Source organism: Oncorhynchus mykiss, chromosome 18, assembly GCF_013265735.2.
Source record: "Oncorhynchus mykiss isolate Arlee chromosome 18, USDA_OmykA_1.1, whole genome shotgun sequence".
NCBI lineage: Eukaryota > Metazoa > Chordata > Actinopteri > Salmoniformes > Salmonidae > Oncorhynchus > Oncorhynchus mykiss.
In genome coordinates, this window is record NC_048582.1 from 15526474 (window position 1) to 15546337 (window position 19864).

At 41.5% G+C, this 19864-nt stretch overlaps 1 protein-coding gene across 28 annotated transcripts in view; it reads left to right on the forward strand.

Moving 5' to 3' along the window:
• The window catches only part of LOC110495446 (poly(rC)-binding protein 3), a 33797-nt gene extending 23460 nt beyond the window's left edge, over window positions 1-10337 (forward strand). For 3 of the 28 annotated variants that reach the window (XM_021570688.2, XM_036951953.1, XM_021570690.2), the window contains 12 exons: window positions 1374-1548; window positions 1816-1839; window positions 1993-2034; window positions 2154-2270; window positions 2408-2539; window positions 2779-2907; window positions 3949-4092; window positions 5496-5537; window positions 6147-6252; window positions 6767-6822; window positions 7063-7232; window positions 7403-10337. In XM_021570688.2, the coding sequence (XP_021426363.1) occupies window positions 1468-1548; window positions 1816-1839; window positions 1993-2034; window positions 2154-2270; window positions 2408-2539; window positions 2779-2907; window positions 3949-4092; window positions 5496-5537; window positions 6147-6252; window positions 6767-6822; window positions 7063-7232; window positions 7403-7457 (1098 nt within the window). In that variant the 5' untranslated portion in view covers window positions 1374-1467 and the 3' untranslated portion in view covers window positions 7458-10337. Of the gene's footprint in view, window positions 1-1373; window positions 1549-1815; window positions 1840-1992; window positions 2035-2153; window positions 2271-2407; window positions 2540-2778; window positions 2908-3948; window positions 4093-5495; window positions 5538-6146; window positions 6253-6766; window positions 6823-7062; window positions 7233-7402 lie in introns of those variants that run through there. The other 25 variants (XM_036951954.1, XM_036951958.1, XM_036951959.1 and 22 more) reach the window with 25 other exon arrangements.
• Window positions 10338-19864: the final 9527 nt, after the last annotated feature.

Genomic DNA, 19864 nt, shown 5'->3' on the forward strand with positions numbered 1-19864 from the left:
TCCCTGCCCAGGCCCTGTGGCAGACCTGCACCACTGGCCTGGCTCTTAAACCCGGATTAAGGCTTTTTATGTAATCTGACCTCTGGGAGATTGGAGAGAGACAGCTGGTTGCAGAACCCTTTCCTCCCTTATCTCAGAGACCTCCGGTGGCCTCCCACTCTCTCCGTTTGGCCTCTCATACAACCTCTGGTTCTCGCTCTTTCTTTCTACAACGGGTTGGTCAAAACAAGCATTGTGATTGGTTGAGATGTGTTCTAAGCCATACACAAAATAAAACAGTTTAGCAGGGGTAAGCCTATGACGTAGAAATGGGCATCTTGTTTTCTGTTCCATCTGAGAAATCTCTACGCATCTAGTGTCTCATCAGCCCAGCCAGCCAATTCATTAACTTGGTTTCCACTGTAAAAAGCATATTGACATTTTTCCCCCATGTTTCTAGCTTAACATTTGGGTTTTATAACAACAGGGGTTTGTCCAAACATCACTGTCTGTCTCTTGACATTTGCAACATTGTTTCAATATTGAAATTCGATCTCCACTGTCCTATTAAGAATTAACGTGTCAGGACGGACATCTTTTCTCAGCCAGTCGTTATCAAACATAGTTTTTATGGATCTATACAAAGAAATTGAATGCAGAAACATTGCTGTTATTCTAGCTGCACGGTTTGACGTGACTGGGTTAGCCGTAGTTGGCTAGCAAGCAATGGATAAGAACGTTGCCAGCCATCATGGCAACGGAACATTTAGAATGAACAACTTCCCATTCTATATCCATAGATCTAGAACGGTAAATCTTTTCTCAGCCAGTGGAAATCATGAATCAGTATCCTTTGTATGGATATAAATGAAAAAAGGTCACACAACATGAAATGGAGCTACTCATTTAGTTCTGGGTTCAGGGATTATGGCCTTCCCTGTCCCTATACTTTTATGATGTACAGGTGTAGGATCTTAATTTGATCACCCTTTTGTTGCTCAGAATTTTCCTGCACCGCAGGAAATGCGGATGAGTTTCGTAATTTGTTGAAAACCAACACCAACACACAGTTATATTAACACTATTGCACTTTTCATGTCGGCTACTTTTGGCCAGCTAATAGCCTAACCACTGATCAAGCAACATTATGGAGTAAACATTCAAATCCTGTTGCTGCAGGATTCTTTTGCTGTGACAATATAGGTCAAATTAAGATCCCAGAGTTAAAGATTGTCCTCCAGAGTTAAAGCACTGTCTGCCACTCACAGAACTCGAATGGTATTCATGAGCAGGTTCATTCAAAGATGATCAATGTTATCCAGTGGTAGTTTGGTACCTCTGTTTCCAGTGGGCCTAATATTGAGTGGTCGTGTCTCATCCCTCTTGTCTTGCAGGTGACTGGTTGGCTGGCTGTGGCATCACACTCTCATTGGCCCTGGGACTCCTCTTCTACGTGACCACACCCCTTCCTTCACATCCAATCCCAACATGGAACCACCTAAGGTGCAGCAGCCAGGCGAAGGAGGCCTCAACGTCACCCTCACCATCAGGCTTCTGATGCACGGCAAGGTACAGTACACACCGGCTGGGTTCCAATACTCTCAGATAGTTTCCTTTACTTTGGTTCCAATACTCTCATATGGCTTACTTTCCTTATCTCCTTTCCTTCAAGATGGCTGAATGGGCTGGATAGGTTACTGTCTATCAAGTGTTTTTAGATCTGTGGTTGTGAGGGAGACGAGGAGAGGTCGCTTTTCAAGGTTTTTGGGATAGTCTCTGTCATGTATTGGGTTGGACGTTGATGATAACTGTTGTTGAACCTCTGTTTCTTTGCAGGAGGTTGGAAGCATCATTGGAAAGGTAACTATCATGTTCATAAACACATCACAATCGTATGAATATTACAAAACTGTTTCAAGACGAGTACATTTTTTTAATGTGACAACTCTCCGATGTTTTAACTGTTGTCTGTCTGCTGTCTGTTTCTTGTCTGTCTGTTGTCTGTTCTTTCAGAAAGGAGAGACAGTGAAGAAGATGCGTGAAGAGGTAAGTGCAGTATGTATCCCATAATGCACCTTACCCAGTTTAAGAATGCATATTAAATGGATAGTATTCCATTTAGTACTTCATGATCTATTTTATTTATCTGACTGTGTCTACTGTTTGACCCACAGAGCGGTGCACGCATCAACATCTCTGAGGGAAACTGCCCAGAGCGGATAGTTACCATCACCGGACCCACAGATGCCATCTTCAAGGCCTTCGCCATGATCGCATACAAGTTTGAAGAGGTATCTAGCGTACATATTTCCCTCAATCTCCTCTTGGTCGTGGTTCATTTTACAACGGCTGTTTTTACAATTCTGTTACACCAGATATTTTAATACAATACTATTATGCTGATATGATCTTTATGGTTTCTTCCCAGGATATAATCAACTCTATGAGCAACAGTCCAGCCACCAGCAAGCCTCCTGTCACCCTGCGTCTGGTTGTCCCAGCCAGCCAATGTGGCTCCCTCATAGGGAAAGGAGGCTCCAAAATCAAAGAAATGAGAGAGGTAAGGAAGGGCATAATTAGTGATAAGGATTGATTGAATTTACTTGACAATGTATTAGCTAGTTAATGATTAATTCGCAAAGAAATGCACATACAGCCATTACATTTAGCCATTACATTTAGCCATTACATTATTATTAGTAGTTTGTTTAGGAATCGTTCCTTTCCGGCTTGAGAACCAGCTATTTTTCATTGCACCTTACACAGTACACATGTTCAATAACAGTCTTCCCACTTCAGTCCACAGGTGCTCAGGTACAGGTCGCAGGGGACATGCTGCCCAACTCCACTGAACGAGCAGTCACCATCTCAGGAGCCCCGGAAGCCATTATCCAGTGTGTCAAGCAGATCTGTGTTGTCATGCTAGAGGTAGAGTATGGAGGGATGAAGGAGGAGGGTCTGATTCAGTCCTCCCGGGAATACACAGGAAAAATACATTCACACAGACCTTAGGAATCAGCTAGAATGTACAACGTGGATGTACAATTGTTTTTACCGTCTCAAACATCTAAGGAAGGAATTAGGATCTTGGTCGGTATAGACCATGGGACTAAATGATTATAACAATGTTGTAGATGATGGCTTCCCAGGTTGCAATGATATAGCCGACCTATGAGGTAAAATCATGTGATTCCAGTTGTCAGTGTGCTCTTAGACACAACACCTATTTCATGTCACTGCATGCATCCACAGTAAAGAACAATAGTGTGATGTAGTGAGTGTCACAGACTGTCTTCTCCCAAGGCACTGTCCCTCAGTCTACAAAACCTCTTCCTGTCTTCTCCTCTTTTTCTCTCTCTGTCTCTCTCTGTCTCTCTCTCTCTCTCTCTGTCACTCTCTGTCTCTCTGTCTCTGTCTCTCTGTCTCTCTCTCTCTCTCTGTCTCTCTCTCTCTGTCTCGCTCTCTCTGTCTCTCTCTGTCTCTCTGTCTCTCTCTGTCTCTCTCTCTCTGTCTCTCTCTGTCTCTCTCTCTGTCTCTCTCTCTGTCTCTCTCTCTCTCTCTGTCTCTCTCTCTCTCTCTCTCTCTCTCTGTCTCTCTCTCTCTCTCTCTCACGTGCGCCCTCTGTCTCTCTCTCTCTCTGACTCTCTTCCAAGCTCTCTCTCTGTCTCTCTCTGTCTCTCTCTCTGTCTCTCTCTCTGTCTCTCTCTGTCTCTCTCTGTCTCTCTCTCTGTGTCTCTCTGTCTCTCTCTCTCTGTCTCTCTCCCACGCTCTCTCTCTTTGTCTCTCGCTCTGTGTCTCTGTATCTCTGTCTCTCTCTGTTGCTCTCTCTGTCTCTCTTTGTCTCTCACGCTCTCTCAGTCTCTGTCTTTCTCTCTCTCTCTGTCTCTCTATCTATCTCTTTACTGTATCCCTCATCCCACTGCTCTAACACTCTCTCTACCCCTCTTCCCCTCTCCTCCCTCTCCTCAGTCCCCACCGAAAGGTGCCACTATCCCCTACCGCCCCAAGCCTGCCTCCACCCCCATCATTTTTTCAGGTGGCCAGGTAAGAGCCGACCCGCTGGGGGCCTCCACTGCCAACCTCAGCCTCTTACTGCAGCACCAGCCACTGCCTGTTAGTGTCACTTCCAGGTTTTATCACTCACCTCCTCACCACTGCCACTGCCTCTGCCAGCATGATATCATCACCACCACCATCACCAGAACTGGGCTAGCTGCCATTTCAGCACCAGTTGACTCAGGACTTGATCCTAAACATGATCCAAAAATATGTTGGATGTTGGATGGAGTTGCTGTGCTGGCTGGTGTTGAAATGGAATTCAGCCCAATGCTGACCTCATTATCACGCTGTGAACCCCGATGAGCACACATCAATTAGGTCCAATCACATTCCCCTGACAGTGGGTCCTCGACTCCTTCCTCCAATCACATCTCTCCCCAGCCCTCACCGTAGCCACTCCCACCTGGCTGTTCTCAGCCAGTGCAGTTAACCTGAACCTGATTGATGTGAGGGGTGAAGAACTAGAGAGGGAGTCTAGAGGACAATGGAGGAGCTTGCAATATGATTAAAGAGAGCAGTTATTATTACTACCACATTCCTGTCCTAAAAAATAAATAAAATTGCCCTACTACCCAAGAAATTATCAGTAACATGTTTAATATGCCAGCAAAGTATTCGTGTGCAAGCTCCCATTGTTTATCCAACTCCCTCCAACAGATATTATATCACATTTCTTTATGAATAATTGCCTGTAATATGACATTATGACATTATCTCAAGTTTCACAAATGGTGACTTGCAAAAAATGGAGCCACATAAGTGGTCAGAGACTGAAGTAGACAGTTATGTTCAGTATTCACCTCAGTACAAGGGATATGATATCTGAATTGTTTTTCAAGTTTGCTCATAGATCTTTTTTTGCTAGCATTGTATGTTTAATTTTGACATGAATTTAACTTGATTGCCATAAAAGATAATACTAAGACAGGGTTGGGGTCTATTCCATTTAAATTCTAGTCAATTCAGGAAGTACACTGAAATTCTAATTCTAATTCTCTTAAATGCTTTTCAATGAGGAAATGTGGAATTGGAATTGGGTTTACTTTCTGCATTGACTGGATTTGAAATGGAATTGGCCCAACCCTGCTAAGAGAATACTGAAAGAGTTATCAAGTGACTAGAATCAGTGAATATGACTGATAGATGTGGGGTCACGGATGTAGACCACTACTGCCCCTAGTGGAGGTATGATGGAAGTACATGGACTTTCCCAAACTCGGTCCCCAGGACCCCAAGGGGTGCACGCTTTGGTTTTTGCACCAGCACAACACAGCTGATTCAAGTAATCAACTAATCACCCAGCTTTGATAATTTGAATCAGTTGTGTAGTGTTATGGCAACAAACAAAAAAAGTTCATTCCTTGGGGCCCGAGGACCGAGTTTGGGAAACTCTGATTTAGCCACTTCCATCAGCAGATTCTAATAGCGTTGTATGTTTCTCCCTCCTCTCCTTCCAGGCGTACACCATTCAGGGACAATACGCCATCCCTCACCCTGACGTGAGTTCTAATTCCACAAGGCAGTCTTCTCTCTACTCTCTACTCTCTCTGTGTCCAATCCTATTAATATTAACCCATAATATTAATACCACCAATTCTGAAAAGTAATTTCTGTCTCTTTCAAATCTGAAATTACTCACAACCTCTGTCCTCTGTTTGGAGCCAAACTTCATAGGACTTGGCCTGTAGGAAAACTAGCAGAGGGACACAGAAAGAAAACAATTATTTCCTTATCACCCAGAATAATAAGGATACCGGTTGCTCAAGTGAGGAATGTGAAAGTTAAGTGCAGTATTTCTTCAGAGAGGAGGAGGTCAATTTCAAGGAATACCGCAACGTAGTCAAACGGACATGGTATGTTTCATGACTCCATGTTGGGTCCAAGTGTTTCAGACACAGACATCCATGAACTACATTTCCCATGGCACCATCCAAACACACAGAGACATCCTTTCTTCACCGACTCGGGCCAAGTCCTCTATGAGTTTCCTTTTTCTCTCTCTCCTCCTATCTGTGTCACTACTTCTCCTGAATCCTGTCTTTCTTCTTGTACGGTTTCTTGGTGACAGACCTGACCTGTGTGTGTGTGTTTTAACGATGCCCTCATAGCTCTGCTGTCCCTCCTACCCCCCTCAGCAGTTGACCAAGCTCCACCAGTTGGCTATGCAGCAAACCCCCTTTAACCCCCTTGGACAGACCACCCCTGCCTTCCCCGGTACGTACCCACCTACACGAGAACCACCCTCTACCAAATCTCCTTCTCTTTTTTACCTGTAGAGACACACACACACACTTCCTCCTCTTTCTCTCTCTCTTCCTCTATCTGTCTTTCTCTGTTCATTCTCTTCCTGTCGTTCTTTGTGCTGCGCTTCCGATGACATGGCCACCTGGTGGTTGCTCTTGTTGACCTTTTATTTGTAGTTTTTCAAATATTTGGTTTATTTTCTTAATCTGCTTTTGTAGCTCCTTGAAGATTTTGGTCCTTCCGAGTTAGTTTTATCTGGGTCGGCGGGTAAATCTCCTCTGGTTTGAGAACCAACCCCCTTTCCAACAGAGAAGGAGAAGCCACAGGCTCCTCTCTCAAGACCTCTGCAGAAGCATCTCCAATCAGGGTTCCGACTATAGGTCTCCAAAGCTAACTGTCGCTCACAGCGGACGCCACCCTTCCGGTGCAAAACTCTATTTTATGCCGTGTCCCCTCTCTCGGTCTCTCTCTCTCTCCCATATAGCAGGTCTGGATGCCAGTAACCAGGCCAGTACTCATGAACTCACCATTCCCAATGATGTGAGTATGGGGACCATGGAGCTTTTCATTTGACATTTGTCATCTATTGTCATGTAAGGGATGGTTAAGATATTTTAACAAACAGTTTTCAAATGCTTGCATGCACCACCATGGATTTATTTGTAAAAATAGAACAATTGAAAAAAGGGGTCAGTGTGTCATGGTGCGTGTGACTTTGTCTGAATTCCATTCAGACTTTGCTATTCCCCTGTTTTAAGTCCCTCCGCCTCTTCTTCCCAGCTAATAGGCTGCATAATCGGGCGCCAGGGAACCAAAATCAACGAGATCCGTCAGATGTCTGGGGCGCAGATCAAAATTGCTAACGCCATGGAAGGGTCATCGGAGCGCCAGATCACCATCACAGGAACCCCCGCCAACATCAGCCTGGCCCAGTACCTCATCAACGCAAGGTCTGAGTCCTGGCAGACACACACACACATACAATTGACAAAGGGGTCAATAGCTCACCTGTTGTCCCAGGGATCCTCTGTTTGTCTGTTTGTTGTTATTACATTATCTTCAGCTAAAGAATTTGACAGAAACAATAATGCACTCCCTTTCCCATCATGCCCTGTGGCAGGTTCAGAGACGTGGCGGCCATGTGGAATGACCCATCCTCCATGACAACATCCTAAGGACCCAGCCCGGCCGGCCTCCACTCCCTCTGCTCCGCTCCCTCCATCTCCTGACCACTGAAGACATGATGTTCCTACCTAACTCCTGATGATGATGCCCTCTAGACTAATGAATCTGGCTCTGATAACAACTCCCTTGACCCTCCAGCTTACTACCATGATCGCTCTCTAATAAGAGAGCTGTTGCTTTCAGAGAAACTGAAAAAATAAGTAATGTCTTTGTTTTCGTTGATTTTAGACCTTTAGACAAGTGTTGAAGCATGTTGAACGTTCATTAGGATCAAATTGTGTTATTCTGAATCATCTCTCTCTATCACTCTGTCTGCTACTGTTACAAAATAGGATTTCAATATCAGTTTGAAAAAAAATGTACAAAAAAAAATGTGTAAAAATTTTAAAACATTGGAAAAAAATGCTACTGTTCTATTTTCTAGGTGCTGGGTGATGCTATCGGCACAGTATGGTGGGATGTAGCCCAAGGATTACTTTATGATGCTCTTTTGAAAATAGGTCTTTTTAGGTACATTTAATCGTTCTATTTTGATCTGCTTACTAATCCGATCTCTACCCATAACTTTTTGCTGCATCACATGACCTCTTTGAGCCAATGGTATCACTCCTAGAGCCCTCCTTTCTATGTTCATTTCTTGTATTTTACATTATGACTTATACTGCATGTGTTCAGTAATGTATTGTATGTATTTGAGTATTCCAGTTTGGTGTAAGTGTTCCTATGGTGTTGCTATGTTAGTGCTGATGGGAGGAGCTATTGGGGGATGGGCTCATTGTAATGGCTGGAATGGAATTAATGGAACATAGCCAAAGGTGTGGTTTCCATTTCTTTGATGTGTTTGACTCCGTTCCATGTATTCTATTCCAGCCATTACAATGAGCCCGTCCTCCTATAACTCCTCCCACCAGCCTCCACTGCTCCAAACCTTTTCCGCAATTATTTTCATGAGTTTTTTTGCCATTCACGTCTAGTCCTACTACCACCCCAAATGAATAACTCTCCCTCACATCCTCCAGGAACCCTATTTATAGTATTTAAGAAGCATGAAAGGAAATTACTCAAGAAAAGAGTCATCAGTGGCTAAAAACTGTATCCTAACTGACTGAAAACTAAAATGATTGTTTACTCGATTTCTTAACCAAGACTACTGTGGGTGACCACATAGTCAGCTATGCTACGCTCATGCAATAGACAATTCAACTCTTCGTTATACTGTGGACTGCCTCTAGTGGGTGAGGAATTAGTTGGACTTAAGACTATTGCTGTGTCCAAATTCTCTTAGTTGGCTTCCTTTCGTCGTCTCCTTCACTCCCATATCCACGACAGATAAAAGAGGCTTCAATGTACTACTCTTGAAGGAAAGGAGACCAGGAGAGGAAGCTGTTTGATATTATTGGGACGTGGCCATAGGTGTTTGGATGGAGCCAAATGTTTATGGGCCATGGAATGTTCCGGGGTTCATGGGGGAACCCGTGGGGCCTGGGCGGACGTGTTTACCCCCACGCCGCCACATTCGCGATTGTTCATCCATCATGTTATTTCATTATAATATTGTTTATTTAATGCTTTAGGTTTTGAATGTCATCATGCTTTTACTATGATGTCAACCGATTAGATGACAAAGTCATGTTGCTCGTTTTAAGTGATTTAAAAAACAAAAATTGCAATTCTATTTATTGTTTCTTGGTGCATCATAATGACTGTTTTGGTTGATCATGATATTTAAGCTAGGTTTTTTTGTGTGTACTGTATTGGATTTCAGGGTAGGTTTGGGCTATATTTGCTTGGATTAAACATGTAAAGTTCCCTTCATAACAATTCTCAAGCTTATTCAAAGTATAGGCGGTTGTGACATGGCATGTTTGCAAGCCTGGGCTGAGGTCATATTCAGCATTGATGCATATGAACAGCCGTTGAATGTTATCCTCGCAACACAGGTCATTCATTCACTGTCCAACTGGTTTCAAGTACAGTAAAAACCATCCTGGTCTGGATTTTCATTCTGTAAGACTGGTTTGTTTCATGCAACTCCCTGTTTTGGTTTCAATATGCTGAGCCTGACTTTGGGTCTAATTTCAACCGCTTTCATCATATAAAGGTGATACGTCAATGGACCAAAAGCTGTACTGATGTACTGAATGATGCATAGTTGATTATTATTCTGCAATAATTCTTACATTTTGATGTTAAACTGAAGTGGTAGTGCTAGCCTTGACATTATGGGTTTGTGTTATTCGTTTAATTTAAAACTTTGTCATAGCTCGTAACTCAATGGAATGTTTGTCATTTAAGCAAGTTAAAATGTCTGTTTTATTTGGCTCGCTTTTTAGAACTGTTCAGCTTCTCATCATCGATTGCATTCAGACTAGGCAGGAATATTGAATTGTTGAAATAGTGATGCCAATGTGTTTTCAATAACTTCAATATCCACATGTTGTTACAGTGTATTGAAACTGTATTTACACTGGCGTATATGACAGAGTATACACACCTACTGAAACAGACTAAAATGCAACTGATGCAATAACAAGGGAATGATGTGCAATTATTATTTGTATTTTTTCTTGTGCATATAATACAAGGAAAGTTTGTCATGTATTTACAACTCGTTGTTGCTCCTTGACCTCCTTCCTTTCTGGACGGCGGCAGCAACAAAAATGGAAAAAATACATGAGATATTCTTTTTCTTCGTTTTTGCTCCTGTATATTTTGCTTCTTTAGGAAAATGTAACGGAGCTTGGTATATATTTTCAGTTGGATTATTTGCAATGAGCAAATCTATCTTAGGTTGAAGTAATTTCATTATTTAGGTTACTTTTGAAAATGTTTGTAAGTAAGAAAATGAATAAAGTTTTTCTTCTTGTGAACCTAGGTTTGTCTTGTATCATTTTGATCTTCAATGATATCAAAAGGGGCTTGGTTTTTCTGTGTTGCCCATTAAAATGTTACTGTCAGCGGCGTACATGCCATCTTGTATGTCTTCTTGAATGTCTCATCTTGAATGTATCATCCTGAATGTTACATCTTGTATGTCTTATCTTGAATGTCTCATCTTGAAAGTCTCATCTTGATTGTCTCATTTGATGGTATCATCTTGAATGTCTCATCTTGAATGTCTCATCTTGAATGTCTCATCTTGAATGTCTCATCTTGAATGTTACATATTGTATGTCTCATCTTGAAAGTCTCATCTTGATGGTATCATCTTGAATGTCTCATCTTGAATGTCTCATCTTGAATGTCTCATCTTGAATGTCTCATCTTGAATGTATCATCCTGAATGTTACATCTTGTATGTCTTATCTTGAATGTCTCATCTTGAATGTCTCATCTTGATGGTATCATCTTGAATGTCTCATCTTGAAAGTCTCATCTTGATTGTCTCATTTGATGGTATCATCTTGAATGTCTCATCTTGAATGTCTCATCTTGAAAGTCTCATCTTGATTGTCTCATCTTGATGGTATCATCTTGAATGTCTCATCTTGAATGTCTCATCTTGATGGTATAATCCTGAATGTCTCATATTGATGGTATCATCCTGAATGTATCATCTTGATGGTATCATATTGAATGTCTCATCTTGAATATCTCATATTGATGGTATAATCCTGAATGTCTCATCTTGATGGTATCATCTTGAATGTCTCATCTTGATGGTATCATCCTGAATGTCTCATATTGATGGTATCAACCTGAATGTCTCATCTTGACTGTCTCATCGTGATGGTATCATCCTGAATGTCTCATCTCGATTGTCTCATCTTGATGGTATCACCCTGAATGTCTCATATTGATGGTATCATCCTGAATGTCTCATCTTGATGGTATCATCCTGAATGTCTAATCTTGATGGTATCATCCTGAATGTCTCATCTTGATGGTATCATCCTGAATGTCTCATCTTGATGGTATCATCCTGAATGTCTCACCCTGAATGTCTCATCTTGATGGTATCACCCTGAACGTCTCATCTTGATGGTATCATCTTGAATGTCTCATCTTGATGGTATCATCCTGAACGTCTCATCTTGATGGTATCATCTTGAATGTCTCATCTTGATGGTATCATCCTGAATGTCTCATCTTGATGGTATCATCCTGAACGTCTCATCTTGATGGTATCATCTTGAATGTCTCATCTTGATGGTATCATCCTGAATGTCTCATCTTGATGGTAACATCCTGAATGTCTCATCTTGATGGTATCATCTTGAATGTCTCATCTTGATGGTATCATCCTGAATGTCTCATCTTGATGGTATCATCCTAAACGTCTCATCTTGATGGTATCATCTTGAATGTCTCATCTTGATGGTATCACCCTGAATGTCTCATCTTGATGGTATCATCCTGAACGTCTCATCTTGATGGTATCATCTTGAATGTCTCATCTTGATGGTATCATCCTGAATGTCTCATCTTGATGGTAACATCCTGAATGTCTCATCTTGATGGTATCATCCTGAATGTCTCATCTTGATGGTAACATCCTGAATGTCTCATCTTGATGGTATCATCTTGAATGTCTCATCTTGATGGTATCATCCTGAATGTCTCATCTTGATGGTATCATCCTAAACGTCTCATCTTGATGGTATCATCTTGAATGTCTCATCTTGATGGTATCACCCTGAATGTCTCATCTTGATGGTATCATCCTGAACGTCTCATCTTGATGGTATCATCTTGAATGTCTCATCTTGATGGTATCATCCTGAATGTCTCATCTTGATGGTAACATCCTGAATGTCTCATCTTGATGGTATCATCTTGAATGTCTCATCTTGATGGTATCATCCTGAATGTCTCATCTTGATGGTATCATCCTAAACGTCTCATCTTGATGGTATCATCTTGAATGTCTCATCTTGATGGTATCACCCTGAATGTCTCATCTTGATGGTATCATCCTGAACGTCTCATCTTGATGGTATCATCTTGAATGTCTCATCTTGATGGTATCATCCTGAATGTCTCATCTTGATGGTAACATCCTGAATGTCTCATCTTGATGGTATCATCCTGAATGTCTCATCTTGATGGTAACATCCTGAATGTCTCATCTTGAATGGTATCATCTTGAATGTCTCATCTTGATGGTATCATCCTGAATGTCTCATCTTGATGGTATCATCCTAAACGTCTCATCTTGATGGTATCATCTTGAATGTCTCATCTTGATGGTATCACCCTAAATGTCTCATCTTGATGGTATCATCCTGAACGTCTCATCTTGATGGTACCATCTTGAATGTCTCATCTTGATGGTATCATCCTGAATGTCTCATCTTGATGGTAACATCCTGAATGTCTCATCTTGATGGTATCATCTTGAATGTCTCATCTTGATGGTATCATCCTGAATGTCTCATCTTGATGGTATCATCCTAAACGTCTCATCTTGATGGTATCATCTTGAATGTCTCATCTTGATGGTATCACCCTGAATGTCTCATCTTGATGGTATCATCCTGAATATCTCATTTGATTATATCATCCTGAATGTCTCACCTTGAATGTCTCATCTTGAATGTCTCATTGAATGTCTCATCCTGATGGTATCATCTTGAATGTCTCATCTTGAATATCTCATCTTGATGGTATTATTTTGAATGTCTCATCTTGATGGTATCACCCTGAATGTCTCATCTTGATGGTATCATCCTGAATGTCTCATCTTGATGGTATCATCCTGAATATCTCATTTGATTATATCATCCTGAATGTCTCACCTTGAATGTCTCATCTTGAATGTCTCATTGAATGTCTCATCCTGATGGTATCATCTTGAATGTCTCAACTTGAATAATCTCATCTTGTATGTCTAGGAAATACCACTAGAGGGCCTAGCTATGCAGGAGAAGAAGATAGTATCCATCAAATTCATTTTTTTTTTGCTTTTGTTTTTAAAAATCTTTGATTTAGAAAGGGGGGCGCACCATTGAGACCAGGGTCTCATTCTCAAGGGAGCCCTGTGAACATCAACACAATACAATAGAACATAAAGCAAAATAACAACATCAACACAATACATTATACAGAAAAATAACAACATCAATACAATACAATACAACATACAGAAAAATAACAACATCAATACAATAGAACATAAAGCAAAATAACAACATCAATACAATACAATACAACATACAGAAAAATAACAACATCAATACAATACAATACAACATACAGAAAAATAACAACATCAATACAATACAATACAACATATAGCAAAATATCAACATCAACACAATATGATACAACATACAGAAAAATAACAACATCAATACAATATGATACAACATACAGCAAAATATCAACATCAACACAATATGATACAACATATAGCAAAATATCAACATCAACACAATATGATACAACATACAGAAAAATAACAACATCAATACAATATGATACAACATACAGCAAAATATCAACATCAACACAATATGATACAACATATAGCAAAATATCAACATCAACACAATATGATACAACATACAGAAAAATAACAACATCAATACAATACAATACAACATACAGAAAAATAACAACATCAACACAATATGATACAACATATAGCAAAATATCAACATCAACACAATATGATACAACATATAGCAAAATATCAACATCAACACAATATGATACAACATACAGAAAAATAACAACATCAATACAATATGATACAACATATAGCAAAATATCAACATCAACACAATATGATACAACATATAGCAAAATATCAACATCAACACAATATGATACAACATACAGAAAAATAACAACATCAATACAATACAATACAACATACAGAAAAATAACAACATCAACACAATATGATACAACATATAGCAAAATATCAACATCAACACAATATGATACAACATATAGCAAAATATCAACATCAACACAATATGATACAACATACAGAAAAATAACAACATCAATACAATATGATACAACATATAGCAAAATATCAACATCAACACAATATGATACAACATATAGCAAAATATCAACATCAACACAATATGATACAACATACAGAAAAATAACAACATCAATACAATACAATACAACATATAGCAAAATATCAACATCAACACAATATGATACAACATATAGCAAAATATCAACATCAACACAATACAACATACAACAAAACAAACACAACCATCACTAGCTGCTGTATGGGATTGAACAGGAGATACGAACATACAGTATGTCAGTGGTGCAAAAAGTACCCAATTGTCATCGTTGAGTAAAAGTAAAGATACCTTAATAGAAAATGACTCAAATAAAAGTGAAAATCACCCAGTTAAATACTATTTGAGTAAAAGTCTAAAAGTATTTGGTTTAAAAAATACTTAAGTATCAAAAGTAAATGTAATTGCTAAAATATACTTAAGTATCAAAAGTAAAAGTATAAATCATTTCATATTCCTTATATTAAACAAACCAGACCACATGATTTTCTTGTTTTTTTAAATTTACGGTTAGCCAGGCGCACACTCCAACACAGACATAATTTACCAGCAAAGCATTTGTGTTTAGTGAATCTGCCAGATCAGGTATTAGGGATGACCACGGATGTCCTCTTGATAAGTGGTTGGATTTTTCTGTCCCGCTAACTATTCAAAATGTAATGAGTACTTTTGGGTGTCAGGGAAAATGTATGGACTAAAAAATACATTATTGTCTTTAGGAATATAGTGGAGTAAAAGTAAATGTTGTCAAAAATAAAAATAGCAAAGTACAGATAACAAAAAAAACTATATAAGTAGTACTTCAAAGTATATTTACTTAAGTACTTTACATCACTGCAGTATGTCAGAAGTGGGGGTTAATTGATTATTACTTTGGACATCATTACAAGTCAAATATATCAGAAAAACAATAGAAATGTACCTTAAGTTGCCTTTATACCTGTAAGGTTCTGGGTGTAGCTGGTGCAGAGGAGTCAGGCGCAGGACAGCAGAGATGAGTAACACAAGACATTTTACTCAGAATTTCCAAATACATGAAGTAATACCAAGGCCACAAACATCGGACCGAACTTACAAATAAAACAATCAACTCACAAAAAACATGGGGAAATAAGGAACATGTAATTGGGGAATTGAAACCAGGTGTGTAAAACAAAGACAAAACAAATGGAAAATGAAAAATGGATCGGCGATGGCTAGAAGGCCGGTGACGTCGACCGCCGAACACCGCCTGAACAAGAAGAGGGACCGACTTCGGCGGAAGTCGTGACAATACCTGTGTAACAAGACAATTGTAGTATTTTATTAGGATCCCCATTAGCTGTTGCTAAATCAGCACCTACTCTTCCTGGGGTCCATCAAGGGTCTTTGTCTCTGGCTCCAATGACAGACAAGGATAGAGGACAGTAGTCCATCATGATTTCATTCCTTCGGGTTTTACAGTAATAATATTACACTAATAGGGATATTTTAATATGTCTATAAGCTAAATGAGTGTGAGATGAGTGTCATATAAAAGAGGACAGTTGCACAGGGATAGAGGGCCAGGTGACAGATGCCTGGAGAGAATACACTGTCTGCGTGCCAAGGCTCTATATTAACGTCTAAAGCAGTGGTATCAAATTCATTCCATGGAGGGCCTAGTGTCCGCAGGTTTTTAGTCCTTTCATTTAAGACCTAGACAACCAGGTGTGGGGAGTTCCTTATTAATTAGTGATCTTAACTCATCAATCAAACACAAGGGAGGAGTGAAAACATGCACCTGGTCCTCTGTGGAATGAGTTTGGACACGTGTGGTATAAAGAATGGACTCTCCATACACCCTGTGTCATTGGTAAACCAAGCATTGAGGAAAGGTCTCAGTGACCATTCACACTGAATGAATTACATTTCCTGTATTCCAACTTTTTTGTCCTTGACTTGGGTTGGCAGGGTAACAGGGAGAACAGGCACTGCCTTGCTTAGTTAAAGCTTTTTGACTGTAAACAATCTAACACAATATTCAAGAGCAGGATAGAAATGAGTTTTCCACACAAGAGTCTTGGCTATCATCCCTCAGTCCCACTCACAGTCCAGGACACTGTTCTACAGGATGCTCTGGACATCTAGCCCTGGCTTCCATCCATGTGATCAAGGCAAGGAAATGAATGCCAGCGGAATTCTATGGAATGGATCTTACACAAAGCCCTTGGATATATCTTTACCATGTCGTAATCCTCTCATCATAACAGGAGTGACACCTTCTCTTGTACAATCAGTGAAAACACACAGCGATGCATTGACTTTTTGAGTGGTTGTTGACCAAGGGAGGAAAGGTTTGTGCTCTGAGCATGGTGGAAAACATAGAATGGAGGGGGGGTTAAGGGTGTCTTCGACCCAGACAAATGATCAGGTGTTCAGGGAAGCACGTCCAGGCAGTGTCCAGGCAAGGTGATCTCACTGAAGCTTGATCCACTTTCAGGAGGTGATTGGGGTCTTATTCAATGCAGGCACACATTGTCCAGTCCGTGTCCACCCCCTGCTGTACCACCCACCACTACCAGGCCTATAACTAACCCCTCATCTCTCTGTCTTCCTTTCCTATACCACATCCAAATCACTCCTCTCTCCTGGCTTTGTCTCTCTCACCCTTTTTCTCCTTCTCTATTTCTCTCGCTCTCATTCTCTCTACTATGCTCACTCAACCATAGCTCATTCACCTCCATTCCTTGCCCGCTCTCTCTCTGTCTCTCTCTCACTCCCTCACTCCTCTCTCCTCCCCCATCCCTCTCTCATTAGGCAGGCCCTCTCTGGCTCATGTCCAACCTGACACCAGAGGACTACTAAAGGAGATAGACCAGGAGAGAGACCTCTGCACTGTACCTGGGGCTCTCTCTCTATGGGACATATCATTACTGCTGGAGTCAGGCAGCCAGTGAACTGCAGTAGGATACTCAAAGTCACCAAGTCTCTCTCCGTCCTCTCAGAGCTTAGCCAATCCACTGTACGAAAATTGAGAGTATTTATATAGATTTATAGATGCTAAAGAAACTATGACATTTTAAATGACGATACATTTATTTTCAGACTCATGTGAGGTAGACAGATGCAGAGCTTGTAGATGATCATGATTCATGATTATGGGAGAGAAGTGGTATGTTGAGATTGTTTTTGACGCAGGTCTCTTTTGATTGGCTTGTGAAATAATGAGAACGTTATGACTCTGTTCTTTCCCAGGGTGCAGTATGAAGCAATTCCATTACAGGCTACAGTCTGTGGTGTCCCCTCACAGTCAGTTGTCAAGGACAATATGAGTATAACTTTAAATAGAACGTCTTCTATTGTTTGTCACATCTATATGCATTACTCTCCTCAAAGACAAATAAAGGCTTTAGGAGTAAACCGTCAAGATAAAACTCCAACAACCGAGGACTGATTGGGCATACTGAAGAATTGTTGACTGCGCCTCACAGTAGTCTAAGGGCTCTGGAACGTCCATTTAAAGAGCGAGCCCATTTGATGAATATTGAATATAATACGAGGACATCTCATGAGCACACCTTGTAGCTATTTTCCTTTCTGCAACAGCCTTCGTTGACAACAAACATTTGGTTTGTGTGTGTGTGTGTGTGTGTGAGAGAGAGAGAGGTGCAATATGCATGTTTGTATGCTTTCAGATGAGTACATTCTGACTGAAAGATTGTCAATGAAGCTTAATTAGAGGACATAAAAATGGGCCCTCCTATAGGGAGTGGGACCACTCTCTGTCTTTGTCTCATCACAGTCATGCTTGAAGAAGAAAACCCAAAGAGAGAAAGGCAGGAAAATCACTCCCTCTGTTCAACAGACTCCTTCCTGTAAATAGCTTACTGAGGAGTGAATGCAGGAAGAATACAGTAATCACCGGTGTATTGAAAACTAAATGGGTTGATCCCAGAAGAAAATTAGACTCTTTATTTGTTACGGTGCGTGAATGAGGACCCAAAAGCTAATTAACTTAAACAGAGCTTCTTTAATTACCAAACATAGGTAGGCTCAGACGGACCGGCAGATTCCGACAGGACAAGACAAGGTTACAGCAAACATGACGACAGTCTGGTTCAGGCATGAAACACAACAAACAAGAATCCGACAAGGACAGGAACAAAAACAGAGAGAGATATAGGGGACTAATCAGAGGGAAAAAGGGAACAGGTGGGAAAAGGGGTGACGAGGTGGTTAGGAGGAGACAAGGCACAGCTGGGGGAAAGAGGGGGAGAAAAGGTAACCTAACAACGACCAGCAGAGGGAGACAGGGTGAAGGGAAAGGACAGAGACAAGACAACATGACAGTACATGACAGTACCCCCCCACTCACCGAGCGCCTCCTGGCGCACTCGAGGAGGAAACCTGGCGGCAACGGAGGAAATCCTCGATCAGCGCACGGTCCAGCACGTCCCGAGAGGGAACCCAACTCCTCTCCTCAGGACCGTACCCCTCCCAATCTACGAGGTACTGGTGACCACGGCCCCGAGGACGCATGTCCAAAATTCTACGGACCCTGTAGATGGGTGCGCCCTCGACAAGGATGGGGGGGGGGGGGGGGAAGACGAGCGGGGGTTGCGAAGGACGGGCTTGATGCAGGAGACATGGAAGACCGGGTGGACGCGACGAAGGTATCGCGGAAGAAGAAGTCGAACTGCGACAGGATTAATGACCCGAGAAATACGGAACGGACCAATGAACCGCGGGGTCAACTTGCGAGAAGCCGTCTTAAGGGGAAGGTTCTGAGTGGAGAGCCAAACTCTCTGACCGCGACAATATCTAGGACTCTTAGTTCTACGCTTATTAGCAGCCCTCACAGTCTGCGTCCTATAACGGCAAAGTGCAGACCTGACCCTCTTCCAGGTGCGCTCGCAACGTTGGACAAAAGCCTGAGCGGAGGGGACGCTGGACTCGGCGAACTGAGATGAGAACAGCGGAGGCTGGTACCCGAGGCTACTCTGAAAAGGAGATAGCCCGGTCGCAGACGAAGGAAGCGAGTTGTGGGCGTATTCTGCCCAGGGGAGCTGTTCTGACCAAGACGCAGGGTTACGAAAAGAAAGACTGCGTAAGATGCGACCAATAGTCTGATTGGCCCGTTCTGCTTGACCGTTAGACTGGGGGTGAAAGCCGGAAGAGAGACTGACGGAAGCCCCAATCAAACGGCAAAACTCCCTCCAAAATTGAGACGTGAATTGCGGACCTCTGTCCGAAACGACGTCTGACGGAAGGCCATGAATTCTGAAAACATTCTCGATGATGGTTTGTGCCGTCTCTTTAGCAGAAGGAAGCTTAGCAAGGGGAATGAAATGAGCCGCCTTAGAGAACCTATCGACAACCGTAAGAATAACAGTCTTCCCCGCTGACGAAGGCAGTCCGGTGACAAAATCTAAGGCGATGTG